This window comes from Furipterus horrens, unplaced genomic scaffold (assembly GCF_987537825.1).
Source record: "Furipterus horrens unplaced genomic scaffold, mFurHor1.1.pri manual_scaffold_4, whole genome shotgun sequence".
In the NCBI taxonomy this organism is placed as follows: Eukaryota; Metazoa; Chordata; class Mammalia; order Chiroptera; family Furipteridae; genus Furipterus; species Furipterus horrens.
In genome coordinates, this window is record NW_028327174.1 from 194,417,096 (window position 1) to 194,433,854 (window position 16,759).

General features: G+C 45.6%; 1 protein-coding gene across 1 annotated transcript in view; it reads left to right on the top strand.

Annotated features, from left to right (window-relative positions):
* The first annotated feature begins 69 nt into the window (after window positions 1-69).
* MORN5 (MORN repeat containing 5) overlaps window positions 70-16,759 on the top strand; it is a 31,746-nt gene continuing 15,056 nt past the window's right edge. The window contains exons 1-4 of the mRNA XM_090275980.1: window positions 70-162; window positions 2,671-2,818; window positions 4,528-4,639; window positions 8,204-8,335. Coding sequence (XP_090132106.1) covers window positions 116-162; window positions 2,671-2,818; window positions 4,528-4,639; window positions 8,204-8,335 — 439 coding nt within the window. The 5' untranslated portion in view covers window positions 70-115. The remainder of the gene's footprint in view (window positions 163-2,670; window positions 2,819-4,527; window positions 4,640-8,203; window positions 8,336-16,759) is intronic.

Sequence of the window (16,759 nt, forward strand, 5' to 3'; positions counted from 1 at the left end):
GGAAGTTGTGCGGGCGCATTGGCTCCGCCCCCCCACCCCACCCCCGGTTGTCATAGTGAGGCGGTATACACTGAAAGCCCGGGATCCCAACGGCTGAAAGCTACAGGCGGGCGCCATGCAGTTCACCGGGAGCAAATATATTGGGGAATTTGTAGATGGGAGGTAAGGGCCCCGTTTGATTCATTATCTTGAACACCTGTGACAGGGAAGAGACAGCTGTCCTTTTGCCCTTGAAGAAGACCTTGTACCATACACCTGCCCAAACTTTATCCCTTTTAACTTTCAGAACAATTTCCAGTAGGATTGTTTATTCCCATTTTACAGTTCAGTAAAATGACACCCAGAGAAGTGAAGTAACTTTCTCAAGCGGCAGAGATGAGATACACTCATTCCGTATAAACGTGGGCCAAGGGGAGGCGGTGGGTCTGTAGGAAAGCGAAAAGTGTAGAAGTTTGGGATTTCATTGCCAGGACTTGGCAACTGATTAGCTCCTGGTCCTACTCGGAGTCTGCTTCCAGTCCCAGCCCAGTGCCCAGCTCCAGGTTTTGAGCCTGGAGGATTCTGATACCATTCACAGAAACTAAAAGCTCTGAGGAGGGGCTGCTTTGGAAGAAAAGAGGATGAGTTCCATTTTGGGTGAGCTGCAGTTGTCAGTAGAAGGTGTGTAGAAGGACAATGATGTCCAGTTTGCAGTCATAAAATGGGGGGCCTCTAATCTCAGAGACAAACTTAGATGGAACCTATGCTTAAAAGTGATGTGAAGGGACCTGGCCGGTGTGACTCAATGGATTGAGCACCAGTCTGCAAACCCAAGAGTCACTGGTTCAGTTCCCAGTCAGGGCACAGGCCTGGGTTGTGGGCCAGGTCCCCAGTCAGGGGCGTGTGAGAGGCAACCACACATTGATGTTTCTCTCCCTTTCTTTCTCCCTCCCTTCTCCTCTTTAAAAATAAATAAAATCTCAAAAAAAAATTTTTTTAATAATATGACGGGATTAAGCATGAACAAAAAGAAAGAAAAGAATACCTATTTATTAACTTATGTTTCCTGATCACAAGCCAAGTGAAAGAGCAAGAAATAAAGGAAAGAAGTAGAGGAAAGAAGGAAGTCTTCTTTTTCCTATGTTTTTCAGTAGAAAAAAGGAAAAGTACTTTTTGAGCTGTCAGTATATGCCAACAACTTTGGGAATATTGTTGTCATTCTCTCCATTTTACAGATGAAAAATGGTCTCAGAGAGGTGAAGGAGCTTGCCCAAGGTCGCACAGGCATAGAGAGTTAGAGCCAGGCCTGGACAGCTCAGTCCTTGTGTTTTATTTTATTGATTTTAGAGAGAGAGGAAGGTGGGGGAGAGAAACACTGATTTGTTGTTCCACTTATTTAGGCATTCATTGGTTGATTCTTGTATGTGCCCTGATCAGGGATCAAACCGGCAACCTTGGTATATTGGGACCATGCTCTAACCAACTGAGCTACCTGGCCAGGGTTCAGAAGCTGTACTTTAACCACAGTGCTCTCTTGCTTTGGGCCTGTGCCACAGTGGTATCTGTCATCCATTCAGCCAGCTCACTGGGCTTCATGTTTCCTTAATTTCTTAGTAGATGTTTACAGAGCATCTGTTTAAAAAGGAACATGATTCTAAGAGCTGAGAATACCAAGGCCTTCCTCTCAGATGATTTGATTAGATAAGGGAGATGAGATATACAATTACTAGGCAAGGCAGAAAGTGCTAAGCATCCAACAGAGGGTAAAACAAAAGCCTAAAGAAGTAAGAGTTAGAAGCAGTGACTTCCAGCTAGTGGGGAAGAATGAAAAATGAATGAAGGAATGAATGAAAACATTTCTTAAGCACTTGCTATATGTCAGGCCCTTTACTAGGAAGGCATTAATCTCAGACTTTCACACATGAAGAAACTGGTCAAATGTTCAACTGGTTGAAGTGTCCCTTCCGTATGCTCCATAGGGGCCTGTCTTCCCCCAACATGACACTTTATTTATGCCATTGCTTAATCGTGCCCTCCAATGGACTGTGAGCCCTACCCCAAGGTCAGGGACAGCATCTTCTTTGATCGCTGCTATGTCCACATTGTATCCATCAGACCTGACTTCACAAGACACCTGGCATATAATAGGTGCACTGTGGATATTTGTTGGGAAAAGGGAAGAAACGAGGGAAGGAAAGCAGACAAACAGAAAGGTTTAGGAAAGTATCTAAGATGATACGCTTAGAAAATGGTGAAGTAAGATTCAAACTCATTTATGCTGTCCATACCTTTCCAAATATCCCACTTGGGGTATAATGGGTAGGGTTGGGCTGGTCTTAGCAGGAAAGACACAGAGCCAGCTGCCAGGAAACCTGGCCCCAGTCTCGTCACAGTGCTGACTGTGTGGCTTTGGGCACATCCCTCCCCTCTCTGGGCATACAGAGGGTGTCAGGACAGCCTCTGTGTGAGTGAGTGGAGGAACAGACCAAACTCTGCCCCCTTTCATCAGTCCCTCTTATTTTTGAGCTTTTGAGGGAAACAAAACAGAAGTTTGCGTTTTGAGCAGAATGTTGCTGGGATGGTAACATCTGAGGACCTTGAGGATAAGGTTCCCACCTGCTCTCCTGTGCCTGCTAGGTCAGACCATCCAGCTGCCACACAGGACTCAGTGATTTCCCTTTGACCTTACAGGATGGAAGGCAATGCTGAATACATCCTCCCTACCGAAACAAGATATGTTGGGGAAATGAAGGACGGCATGTTTCATGGCCAAGGAACCCTGTTCTTCCCCAGCGGGAGCCGATATGATGCCATTTGGGAAAAGGGATTGGTCATTAAGGTGATCAGCCTGGGAGGTGGGCTGCAGAGGGGCAAGCCTCAGATAGGAGGACCCCCACCCCAGCAACACACACACATGACACCCTGCTTTTCCTGTCTGGTGCTTTCTTCTTCCCTCCTCTTAATATCCATGGCTCTGGGGACCTCTTCCTCTGGATCCAGAAGGGCCCCTGGGGAGACCATGATGAGCTTGAATCCTGTGAAAGCACTAACTGTGAGGCCAGGATTTCCCCTTTGAGACTCATGCTCCTTGTCTAATAAATTGGAAACGAGAGTTGTATTTGTTTCCTATTTCTGCTGTTACAAATCACTACAAATTCAGTGCCTTAAAACAACAGAAACATTTATCTTACAATTCTGGGAGTGTCAGAAGTCTGAACAGGTCAGCAGTAAGGCATTCCTTCTGGAGGCTCTGTGGGGGGATCCATTTTCTTGCCTTTTCCAGCTTCCAAAAGCTGCCTGCATTCCTTGGCTCATGGCCACCCATCGCTCTGACCTCCGCATCTATCATCACTTCTCATCTCCCTTTGCTTTTGTCATCACCTTGTCTCCTGTCACTCTGACTCTCTTGCCTCCCTCTTGTAAGGACCCTGGTGATTACATCGGGTCCCCCAGATAACTCGGGATAATCTTGCCACTACAAGATTCTTATCTTAATCACATCTACAAAGTCCCCTTGCCATGTACAGTCAGCATATTCACAGGTTCCAGAGACTGGACGTGGGTGTCTTTGGGAACTGTTATTCAGCTTGCCACGATAGTACCAGGCACCTCCTGGGCCGACTGTGAGAGTAAATGAGGCGGTATGTGCGAGCGCTTTGCTCAGTACCTGGCACAGAGAAGGCACTCAATAGGTGTTAGCTCTCACTGCCACTGCCACCCCTGTACCACTATCCCGATAAGTCGTCTAATCCAAGGGTTCTTAACCTGGAATTTGTGGATCACAAATAGAATTCAAGGAGGCAGTGAAAGCTCCTGATTTTTATTAAATAGTTTCTGTGTGTAGGGGACTATATTTTCCTCTGGGGGAAGAATCTATAACTCATCAGTTTCACTAAGGGTGTGTACGGGGCTGGCTCATGACCTAGAAAATATTAAGAAACACTCCTTGCGTTATAGTTTGAAGAATCTGAGCCCCAGGAAGGGGATGCGACTTATCCAAGGTCGCATAGTGAGTTAAGAGTATTGGAATTTCCACCCATGTTTCCTGATGCTCAGGCCAATGCGATGTCTACATCCTGGGGCTTCCTTTAGCACTAAGGCAGCAAAAGCAGAATGTACATGTTTGGACAAAGGGCCGTGACTGATGGCTCTGACCTTTTGAGCTATGATAACAATAAAAGAATAATAATAACATTTATTGAGTGCTTGCTACATGCCAGGCAGTGTGATAAATGCGTTGCATCTACTATTTCATTGAATCAACCCTATTTAATATGTACCATTATTATCCTAATTTTATAGCAGAGGAAACCAAGGGCTAGAGAGGGTAAGTCATCTGCCCAAGGTCACATTTTGTCACATTTTGAGTGCCAGGCACCAGGCTTACCACTGTATATTCATTCCCTCTCATCATCACAGCCATGATAACTGTGACGATTGGCACTTCTTTTCTGTGGCAGTGAGCAAGCCACCACTTTCCTTGACATCTGTCCTTCTTGGATAAAGAAAGGCTTCCTCAGCCCCGCCTGTGTGCTCCTTGTTTTCCAGGGCACGTACACCTTCGCGGACGGGCTTCAGTATGAGGCAGAGAACTGGCATTACTGTGACGGCTACGATCGGAGGTTTTACACGGAGATCTGTCATGGCTTGAAGCCTACAGGTACCCAGGCAACTTCACTCCCAAACAGAGGGAGATGAGAGGCAGTTTTTAATAAGTGGGCCGTGGCCTTTTGTAGTAACCCAAAGGAGGGGATTAATCAAGCAGGGGTCTCAGAACACAAGAGAGCCAGGTTCTGGAGCCAGAAAGGGCAGACAATATATCCAAAATGACAGGTGGGAAAATGACTTTGCAAACTATAAAAATGAATGCTAACTTTTTGAGATCATGTGCTGGAGCTGACAGTGTGGAGCTGGAAGGTCTGGGTTTGAGTCCAGCCTTCCCTGTTCATAGCTGGGTGAACCTGAGCAAGGGCACCTCCAGGAGGGCGAAAGTCTCCAGAAAGCACCCAGGGCTGGAGCCAGGCTGACCTAAGCTCAAACCTGCCGGTGTGACCTTGGATCAGTTAGTTGACCAGGTGAGCCTTCTTCTCTCCCTTTGCTTTCCTGACACCTCAGTCTCCCATTTTCTTCCTACCCCCAGTCCCATTTGCCAGCTCCGCATCCCCCTGTTATTAATTGTGGGGACCCCAGGGCTCTCTCGCTAGGCCCGCTTCTGTTAGTCTGTACACTCTCCCTAAACAAGTTGATTCATGCCTAAGCCTTCAGTACCATACGCTTCCAAACTGAAATGAAACCCCTCGATTTTCAGATTCCTGCATCCAGCTTCCCTAACACCTATATTTTTGCTCATCCCTCAACTTGTCTGCACTGAATTCATTCCTTCCCCCCAGCAATTGCTCCCTGAGAGACTGTCACTCCCATTTCCCTGGGGAAGCTTAATCCTGCCTCCTCCTCCCCTACGGACAGTCAGGCACTAGGTCCTGTGGGTCCTGCCCCTCAAATACAGTCCACTCACTTGTTCATCAAACAAATATTTACGGAGCACCTCCATGTGCCAAGCTGGGTTTCTTTCATTCCCTGCCACCGCCCTGTTCCAGACCTCCACCCTCTCTCCTCCCTTACCTGCTCTCCTGAGGTCCACGTGTGACCCACTTTGAAAAATGTGAATGCGATTGCCAGTCCCCACCCTTAACACACACACACCCTTCAGTGCCTCCTCACTGTCCTGAAGTTAAGGTTCCCGGCAACTAAAAGGACCTGTGTTTTCTGGCTCCTGCTCAGGTTCCCAGCCTCGTCCTGCGCTGCCCGTGCTCCGAGGTTTTCTCTCTGCTTCGCCACGCTTGCTTTCTCTCTCCTTCCTACCACTCCCTTTCGCTTCACCCAGATAACTGCTTCCCACCCTCCAGGTCTCAGCTTAATGTCCCCTCCTCTCAGACCCCTTCCCTGGGTTCCCAAGACCAGGTCTCCCTAGGGCAGCAGTTCTCAATCTGTGGGTCGCGACCCCTTTGGGGGTTGAACGACCCTTTCACAGGGGTCGCCTAAGACCATCAGAAAACACATATATAATTACATATTGTTTTTGTGATTAATCAGTATGCTTTAGTTATGTTCTATTTGTAACGATGAAAATACATCCTGCGTACCAGATATTTACATTACGATTCATAACAGTAGCAAAATTACGATGCAATTAGCAACAAAAATAATTTTATGGTTGGGGGTCCCCACAACATGAGGAAGTGTATTAAAGGGTCACGGCATTAGGAAGGTTGACAACCACTGTCCTAGGGCTTGCCACGGAGCAGCGTGGGGTTCCTCCGGAGTTCTGTGTGAGCGCTCGGCATCTCTCTTCCCGAAGGACTGTGAGCTCCCTGAGGGCAGGGGCTCAGCTCACTCACCGCCATGTCCCTACTGGCAACATAGTGTGGGGTGACGGGGTGCACTTTGGGGAGTCGTGGCAATGACATTCCCTGAGCCCCTACTCTGGGTCAGGCTTTGGCTGGGCCCCAGGGGACTGAATGCTGAGAGGACATAGTCTTTGACTTCAGAAAGCTGCCAGTCTAGATGCCACTTAAGAAACTGGTAAGTGGCTCCTCCTTGGTTAGCTGTGACGGGGCCTGGAGTTTGTTGTGGGCTCTTCACATGAATGGAGCCCCAGAAGCCAGGAGCCCTCCGACCGCAGGTCCTCGGCTGTCACACAGCGGCTGGTTTGGCCAAAGCTGGGCCTCTGCCAGACTTGAAGGCAGTATGGTGGCCTTCGCCGTCCCCTTCCCTTCTCCTCCTGTGACTCCCACCACAGCAGCTCGATCCTGAGTACCCACTTCCTTCCCAAGTCATTCAGCACTCTGCAGGCCTCTCCAACAGCCGCCTCTCGGACCCAGGGCAGGCACGGTGAGGGCAGAGAGAGGGTAAGGCTGCCCCTTCACCTCTGTCTAGGTGGCCGTGAGCATGAGGCTTCAGGGAGAGAATGGCTAGATAGTGCTTGGCATGGAGTATGAGCCCAGTAGCTGTTAGCCAATGGTGTGCCTCGTCATCGGTCACCAACAGCGGAGCACCTACAGGACCCTGAGCTGTGAGCATGGTGCCAGTCCCAAGGACAGCACAGAGTGACGTGACCTAAAAGGTGCACTGAGTCCTCTTTCTCTCGTGCTGGGTCCTTTGTCCCCAGTCCTGGGGTCAGGGTGGGGGTTGCCCAGGCCCTCTCTTCCCCTGATATCAGCAACGTTTTTGTTTTTTTTTTTAAAGAGCTTTTTTTTTAAATGAATGTATTGATTTTAATTAAATTTTTTTAACAAGGTTACTTTATTTTATTTTATTTACCTGTTTTTAAAGAGAGGGGAAAGGAGAAAGAGAGGGAGAGAAACATCACTGTGTGGTTGCCTCTCACGCGCCCCCAACTGGGGACCTGACGTGCAACCTAGTCATGTGCCCTGACTGGGAATCGAACCAGCGACACTTGGTTCGCAGGCCGACGCTCAATCCACAGAGCCACAGCAGCCGGAGCTGATATCAGCAACTTAACATACAGGTTACAAAACTGGACACCTAGCTGCTTCTTAGCTGGGTAACCTTGGGCAAGCTACTTGACCTCTCTGAGCCTCAGTTTTCTTTTCTAATATACAGGGCCTCAGGACTGCTGTGAGAGTGAAGGGAAACAGTAGGAGTTAAGCGCTTAGCAAAACACCTGGCACCTAATAAGCACTCAGTAAATGGCAGCCATGATGGTTTTTTGGGTGAGAGTCAAGGTTCTCCATTCCCTGATCCCTGCCCACCTTGCCCATTTCTTTCCTACTGTTCTTCCTTATTCATGCATGGCCCCACAGGTTTCTGAGTAAGACGTGAGCACCTACTCTGGCCTCTGCCCACACCTTGAATGCTCACCCTCTCCTTACATGCCTTCTATCCACACAGACACCTTTGAGACATCCTCAGGGTCTCTCTGACTCCAGAAATGTGCCCTTGTCATGGTGTTCCTAGAAATGGAGGATGGGGTCAAAAAAAGAGGGTGGGGTCCGGTGCCCAAGACCCCTCACTGAGCTATTTTCAGGGCGCTCCTCTGGGGCACTGCTCCTGCTGCTTTTGCTCCAGAGCCTCCATGGGGAGCATTTAGTCCAACAGCAGTGCCAATATTCACAGGAGGAACCCAGCAAAAGTGGACTTGGGCAGGGGCCAGGTTTCAGTTTGACCTTGGTAGTGGGTTAATTATCCATTACATCCTTTCAAGGTATCTCTCAACTCACCAACATGGACCCGCCTAGAAAAATCCCTGAAGGCTGTTATGACTGTGGAGATGGCTTCTATAACCCGATCACGAGGATAGTCAAGGACTATAGTAATCGCTTTCTGAGAAATGCAGGTATGTTTATTCTGACACCCTGTGGCACGTGTTCTTCTCTTATCTCATTCACACACAGGTTTGTGCATGTGTGTGTGCACATAGGCATGTATTAGGTGAGAAGGAATCCTTTGCTGATAAAAGGCAAAAACTGATTATCTGAATGTTTCACTATTTGAAATTCTCACAACTGTCAAGTCTGTACATAGAGAACAAGGGAAAGAACATTATGGTTTGACTGTGACAAAGGATTAAAGGACTTGTTTTTGCATGTTCCTACTCATCTAGTATTTAATGAACACCTACTGTCTTCTAGACGGTATGCCTGGTGTGAGCAGCAAACACGGCAAAGCCAGGCACAAAGCCCTTTCATTCGTGGAGTTTATATTTTGACAGGTAGCAGACAAGTACTGTAAATAGTTGATCGCATCATGGAATAAACACAATGAAAGGGGAAAAACATGGCCCTAGATGTGGCGGGGGGGCCGGGGGAGGTGGCGTTCCAGAGAGGTCGGAATGATTCTGTGGGAGCACAAAGAAGGGGTGCTTAATCGGGAACTGGAAATTCAGAAAGGGTTTCAAGGAGGAAATGACAGCCGAGCTGAGACCCAAAGGATAGCTGGGAGTTGACCATGGGATGTGGAGAGGCTTTCCAGCCAGAAGAGACAGCACAGGTGAAAGCCTGGACGTGAGTGATACCTGCGGTCCAGGAAGGCTGGTGGCCCCTCAGCCAGGGGGCTTCCAGAACCTCGGTTTGGTAAGAGAACACAGCTGATCAGACTGAGAAGGACTGACAGTGACCAGGCTAGCAGGAAGCCAATCTACAAATAAGAACATGAACATCTTCCTTTAACACAGTAATTCCTAACCTTTCTCTTATCTAAAGTCTCAGTCCCAATAGAAATAACAAAAACTAGGGACCTCTTCCTAGAAAAATGCCCACTAATGCACAAACACAACCATACATGTGTACACACACACACACACACACACACACACACCATGTATTTTGCACATAATCTTAAGAGGTCGATGGTCCCTCTAAAGACCCAGCTCAAGAAACTCTGTTCTGTAATGAGAGACTGCCAGGTAGACCAGAAGGCCTGTCCTGGCTGATGCGAGCACTTTACACAGTAAATTTCCCCCACTATATAAATTACTTTGGACCATTTTTATGGAAGTAGGTTTCCATGGAACATATTTTGGAAATTCTGTGTTAGTATAATCATTCTTCAGTTGTGCTACAGTGCAGCTGACTCATTTTCAGCTTTTCTAGTCTTGCCTCACTGAGGTGACATCCTGGTCCCAAGGACATTCCCCGTCTAGTAGGGGAAACAGACACAAAAACATAAAATTGCAGTGTAATATGATGTGGGCTGTGGTTGGGGGAAGCCCAGAGGATGAAGGGGGATTAAGGAGAGAGAACTAATCACCTGGCTGAGATGAAGGGTGTCAGTCAGGAAAAATGGTGCCAGAAGTGATGGAGTTTCATAAACAGGAATGTTGGGGAAGGGCATTTCAGGCAGAGGGAACAGCATGTGCAAAGGCACAGAGGCATAAAGCCATGGTGTGATTGAGGAATCAGAAATTGTGTTCCTAGACCCCTGCGGTCAAAAGCTATGCTTGATCATAGACTTTAAAATGCATTTGGGGGATGAATAGATGGAGCACAGGGATTGTTAAGGCAGTGAAAATACTCTGTATACTATAACGATGGACACGTCATTATATATTTGTCCAAACCCATAAAATGTACAGCACCAAGAGCGAATACTAATATAAACTGTGGACTTTGGGTGATTATGATCTGCCAATGTAGGCTCATCAATTGTAAAAAATGTAGCACTCTGGTGGGGGATGTTGATCATGTGGGAGGAGACTATGCGTGTGTGAGGCAGGAGGGATGTGGGAAATCTCTGCTCCTTCATCTCAATTTTCTTGTGAACCTAAAACTGCTAAAAAAAAAAAATCAAGTCTTTTTAAAACATCATGGGAAGGGAAGGCCTTTCTTAGGATATTTGGAGAAGGATGAACACTTAGTGACTAGTTGCTTTGGGTCTAGCCTCGTATTAGGCATGAAAGTGAAAGCAGCATCCTAGCACCTTCTGTCAGGGAGCAGGAGAAACTGACAGCGAAATGGGTCATAAAAGCACCAAGTGGCTGCAAGAGAACCTAGCACAGATACCTAACCCTGGAGGCCAGCAGGCTCGGGAGGTTTCCTGGAAAAAGCAAGATCAAATGTGCACCCTAAATTGGGGCAGACCAGTGCAGCGGGGTTGCGGAGAGTGTTAAAAGGCAGAGGAACAGCACCTGAAAGGGTTAGAGATGGGGGAGAACCCCACACGTCTAGGGGGCTACAGGCAGTCCGGAAGGTGAGATAACACCGTCTGGGGAAGAAAAGCAAGGAACGAAGACCAAGAGGTGGGAAAGGTGAAGGCTGTAGGAAAGATTGTGGGTGTCTTTTCATCTGAGGGCAGTGGAGAACAAGGGAACATTTCAGGCAGGTAGAGTAGTAACTGATTTGTCCTGTAGAAAGATTTCTCTGGTTACATATAGAGAAGGAGCCAAGGGAGGGGGTAAATTATATAGGAGATCCTTCTGGCAAGATGTCAAAAGAGAGACCTCTGAAGGACCCCAGCCCCTGCTGGTGGCATCGAGACCCGAGTTTGGGGTCCTGGCCCTGACTCTCAGGCGGCCTGCTGACTAACCCTGGGTCAGTGCCTTTCTTCTCTGGGCCCTTTTCTCTTCATCTGTAAAATGAGGGCATTGGGCTGGATAATTTCTAGGGGCCTTCCAACCTTAAAAGTCTATGATGGAGGAGAAAGGCAGCCCAGGGGTATTTTGGTTCTGATATTACAGGACAGATCTAGTTCGGAGTGTCCTGAGAAACCACTAAAAGGGGTCTCTGTTTGTGGCTACCTAGTCATTACCCTTGACTCGCCCTGCCAGGGACTGATTCGGGCTTCTGCCCGCCTCCTGTTTTCCCCAGGACCTTTTCTCCCATGCATTCCGGTCTGTCCCCATGAACAGTGCTTCCTGTTGGCGTCCTAAAGGCACAGGGTTGCGAGCTCTGCAGGCCTGAGGTGGGTGACTATGGCCATCCCAGAGTAAACACAGTGGCCTGAGCCACTGCTGTTATGAAGCACATGCCACCTGGGTGGGTCAGAGCCTGGGATGCTCATTTTATACGAGGTCATGCGCTGTGGCACCAGGGAGGGGTGCCTTTGGAGCCTCTCTGAACTGCCTCAGCCCCATTCCCATCCTGTGCTGGCTTCTTTCCCCGGGCAGAGGAGCTTGCTTGAGGCCTGACCGGAAAGCCCTGTACTGCTGAGCTGCAAACTGCAAGCATGCTTGGCCAGTCTGGGTTTGCTGGACCTGTTTTTGAGAATGCCTTTCTAAACTGGGGAGGATGGTACCTGCTTGCTGGATGGCTGAGAGAAGTTAAATCCATCCTTCCACTCATCAAAAAGTCTGTGAATGCCTACAATGTGCCAGGCTTTGGGGATCCAGGCAGACAAAAATTCTCAAAGCTTTGGACCCTGGCTGGCAGTAAGGAACAATTTATATCATGATCAGTATGCATTTAAACACATGCACATATATGTATGTATTCTTTCTATGTGTGATGTTCCTTTTTAAAATGCTGGTTGCTATGTACGAAATTGGTTTCACAACCCTCTTAAGGGTCAGGACCAGCCATTGGTAGACCATTGGTCTAGGCAGCCTTCCCTAACCAGCCTTTCTCTCCCTCCTTCCCTTGGTCCCTCCACCGCTCTGTCTGCATTAGGTGTCTCTTCTCTGTGCCCCCACAAGCCTCATTCACAGCACTTAGACTGTGACAGTGAAAGTAGCTTCATTTGTCTATCTCCCCAAGTAGGGTGGGAGCTTCTTGAGGGCAGGGACAATGTGACTATGATTCATCGCTGTGTCCCCTGCACCTCATACAGGTCCCACGACTCAGAGCTGATTATAAAAGTAGGCAGGCAGGCAGAGGACCTGCCCACAAGTCCCTCATATTCTTCAACAAATCATACAAATTCAGCCCCTGGCACATAATAAACAGCTTATTTTGAGTAATAAAAACAATCCATTGCAGTCATGTGTCTCCTAACAAAGGGGAATATGCTCTGAGAAATGCGTCGTTAGGGGATTTCATCATTATACAAACATCATAGAGTGCATTTACGCAAACCTAGATGGTCTAGCCTACTGCACACTGAGGCTGTATGGTCTAGCCTACTGCTCCTCGGCTACAAGGCTGTACAACGTATTACTGAACAAAACAATGCAGATTAAATCAATCACAAGAGAAGATGATGCAATCAGGAGAGATGGTAAACATGAGATGTATGAGTACACTCTAAAATAATGACAGGAGCTTCTAGGTTGGTGAACACGCAGCGATGTGAGGATCCCAGCAAAGCAGGAAGGGGTGAAGTGGCCAAGAACAGCCAGTACCCGTGTGGTTTTTGATGGCGTGCTAATTATGTTCCACCTCCAGCACATTGCTTATAACTGAGAGCAGACATAAGAAACCACTTCACCACAACATGACTGGAAAGGAGGGCAGAGACCCGATAGGGGCGGCTGGGCCCCCGCGGGAGGCAGCTGAAGATCTGGAGGGATATTTCAGTGGCTGAGGGGTTCCCCTGAGAGGTGTGGGACCTAAACCCCAAGCTGGGCTCCCCAGCCTACAGCACCAGAACCAGAAAGGAACCCAGGTACATCCAGCTGTGAAAAGCAGCAGGGCTTCTGTCTGCCAGGGAGAGATGGCTGGAGACTCAGAGAGCTTCTTAAAGGGCCAAGACACAAAATTTTGTTTGTAGCCACTTACCCTGGGCTCCAGCAAAGAGAGGGCAGAGTGGACTAGAGACACTTGAGGAGAGTCTGGGGTTGGTGACTCTGGGGAGAGAACTGAAGGAGCAACCACCAGGATCTCTGTGCTGAGTCATTCCCCATATGGCAGAAGCCATCTTTTTTAGGCAGAGCACTCCCTTCCAAATGGCATCAGCCTGAGGAGAAGCAAGAGCCCCACCCAAAGGAATTACTCTGTCCCACCACGCTGATTGCAGCTTGATTAGTTTAACAACTGATCAGTTTAATGGCTGATTTGTTTAACCGCTAAAGCAGAAAATACAAAGCAGCAACCAAAACAGGAGGACAAAGAAACAGACCCCAAATGAAAGAACAAAGGAATTCTCCAGAAGAAGAACTAGATGAAATGGAAGCAAGCAATTTATCAGATAGAGAGGTTAGGTAATGATTATAAGGATACTCAAGAGCATGAAAAAAGACATAGAAAACATAAAAAAGGACCAGCCAAAAATAAAGAATGGAATATCTGAGATAAATAATACACTGGAAGGAATAAAGAGTAGGTTAGATGAAGCAGAGGATCACATCAGTGATTTGGAAGACAAGGTAGAAAAAAACACCCAGGCACAGCAGCAAAAAGAAAAAATTTTTTAAAATGAGGAGACCTTAAGAAACATTTTGGACAACATGAAGCAGAACAACATCTGCATCATGGGAATACCAGAAGGAGAAAAAAGACCATGCAAGGGTTCAAGAACTTATTTGAGGATATAACCCCAGTAAACATTTATACATCCAACAGAGGAGCACCTAAATATGTAGAGCAAATCTTGATGAACATAAAGGAAGAGATCAACAGAAATATAGTCATAGTTGGGGATTTCAACACCACAGTGACTTCAATGGCCTTAAATGACACACTAGACCAAATGAATTTAAGTGATACCTTCAGAGCATTTCACCCCAACACAGCAGAATATATGTACTTTCCAAGTGCACATGGAACGTTTTCTAGGATAGACCATATGTTAGGACACCAAACAAGTCTCAATAAATATAAGAAGATTGAAATCATATCAAGCATCTTCTCTGACCACGATGTCACAAGAAAAACACTGAAAAACAAGCAAAGACAGGGAAGCTACATAACGTTATTAAACAATGAATGGGTCAATCATGAGATCAAGGAACAAATCAAAAGATAATTTGAAACAAATGAAGATGAGGACACAACAATCCAAAATCTGTGGGACACTGAGAAAGCCATCCTAAGAGGGAAACTCATAGCATTACACACCTATCTCAAAAAAACAAGAAAAAGCTCAAATAAACATTCTAACTTCACACTTAAAGGAACCTGAAAAATAACATCAAACAAAGCCCAAAGTAAGTAGAAGGAAGGAAGTAATAATAAAGAGCAGAGCAGAAATAAACAAAATAGAGTCTTAAAAAAATACAAAAGATCAATGAATCCAAGAGCTGGTTCTTTGAAAAGATAAACAAGATTGACAAACCTTTAACCAGACTCATCAAGAAAAAAAGAGAAAGGACCCAAATAAATAAAATCAGAAACAAAAGAGGAGAAACAACAATTGACACCGAAGAAATACAAAGGATTGTAAGAAAATAGTATGAACAACTGTATGCCAACAACTGCACAATCTGGATGAAATGGATAAATTCCTAGAAACATACAATCTTCCAAAACTAAATCAGGAAGAATCAGAGAATCTGAATAAACAGATTACACCTAGTGAAATTGAAGCAGTAATCTAAAAATTCCCAATAAACAAAAAAGCTCTGGACCAGATGGCTTCACAGGGGAATTTTACCAGACATTCTGAGAAGAACTAACACTTTTGCTTCTCAAACTATTTCATAAAATTCAAGAGGAGGGAATGCTCCCGAACTCATTTTATGAGGCCAGCATTATGCTAATTCCAAAACCAGACAAAGCCACTACAAAGAAATAAAATGATAGGCCAATATCTCTGATGAACATAGATGCTAAAATCCTCAACAAAATATTAGCAAACCGAATGCAGTAACGCATCAAAAAGATCATACACCGTGATCACATGGGATTAATTCTGGGAATGCAAAGTTGGTACAACATTCATAAGTCAATAAATATGATTCACCACATAAACAGAATGAAGGATAAAAACCACATGGTCATATCAATAGATGCAGAAAAAGCATTTGATAAAATCCAGCACCCATTTATGATAAAAACTCTCAGCAAAGTGGGAATAGAGGGAACATAACTAAACATAATAAAGGCCATATGTGACAAACCCACTGCCAGCATCATACTCAATGGGCAAAAACTTCAAGCATTTCTTTTAAGATCAGGAACAAGACAGGGATGGATGTCTGCTTTCACCTCTCTTATTCAACACAGTACTGGAAGTCCTAGCCACAGCAATCAGACAAGAAGAAGAAATAATAGGCATTCAAATTGGAAAGGAAGTAGTTAAACCCTTTATTCCCAGTTGGCATAATTCTGTACATAGAGAACCCCCCAAATTCCACCAAGAAACTACTAGAACTTATAAATGAATTCAGCAAAGTAGCAGGATACAAAATTAATATCCACATATTTCTATATGCCAATAACAAACTAACAGAAAGGGAAATCAATAAAACAATCCCATTCACAATTGCTTCAAAAAGAATAAAATACCTAGGAATAAACCTAACCAAGGATGGAAAAGACCTGGACTCAGAACATTATAAGACACTGAAGAGAGAAATTGAAGAGAATACAAATAAGTGGAAGTACATACCGTGTTCATGGATAGGAAGAATTAACATCATTAAAATGTCCATACTACCCAAATCAATCTATAGATTCAATGCAATTCCTATCAAGATTCCAATGACATAATTCACAGAACTAGAACAAATATTTCAAAAATTCATATGGAACCACAAAAGGCCCTGCATAGCAACAGTGATCCTGAGAAAGAAGAACAAAGTTGGAGGAATCACACTACCTAATATCAAACTAACTATAAGGGCTGAGGAATCAAAACAGCATGGTACTGGCATAAAAACAAACACATAGATCAATGAAAGAGAACAGAGATCCCAGAAATAAATCCACACCTTTATAGTCAATTACTATTCGACAGAGGAAGCAAGCACATGCAATGGGCTAAAGATAGTTTATTCAATTAACGGTATTGGGGAAATCGAACAGATACATGCAGAGAAATGAAACTAGACCACCTTCTTACACCACATACAAGAATAAATTCAAAACGGATCAAAGACTTAAATGTTAGACCTGAAGCTATAAAAATCCTAGAAGAAAATAGAGGCAGCAAGATCTCTGACATTGCTCATAGCAATTTTTTATCAAATATATCTCCCCAGGCAAGGGAGTGGGGGGAGAGAAAATAAACAAATGGGACTACATCAAACTAAAAACTTTTTGCTCAGCAAAGGAAATCATCATCAAAATAAAAAGACAACCCACAGAATGGGAGGACATATTTGCTGATACATCTAATACGGGGTTAATATCCAAAATTTACAAAGTACTTACAAAACTCATCACCAAAAAAAAAAACCCAATTAAAAAACAGGCAAAGGACCTGAATAGACGCTTCTCCAAGGAGGACA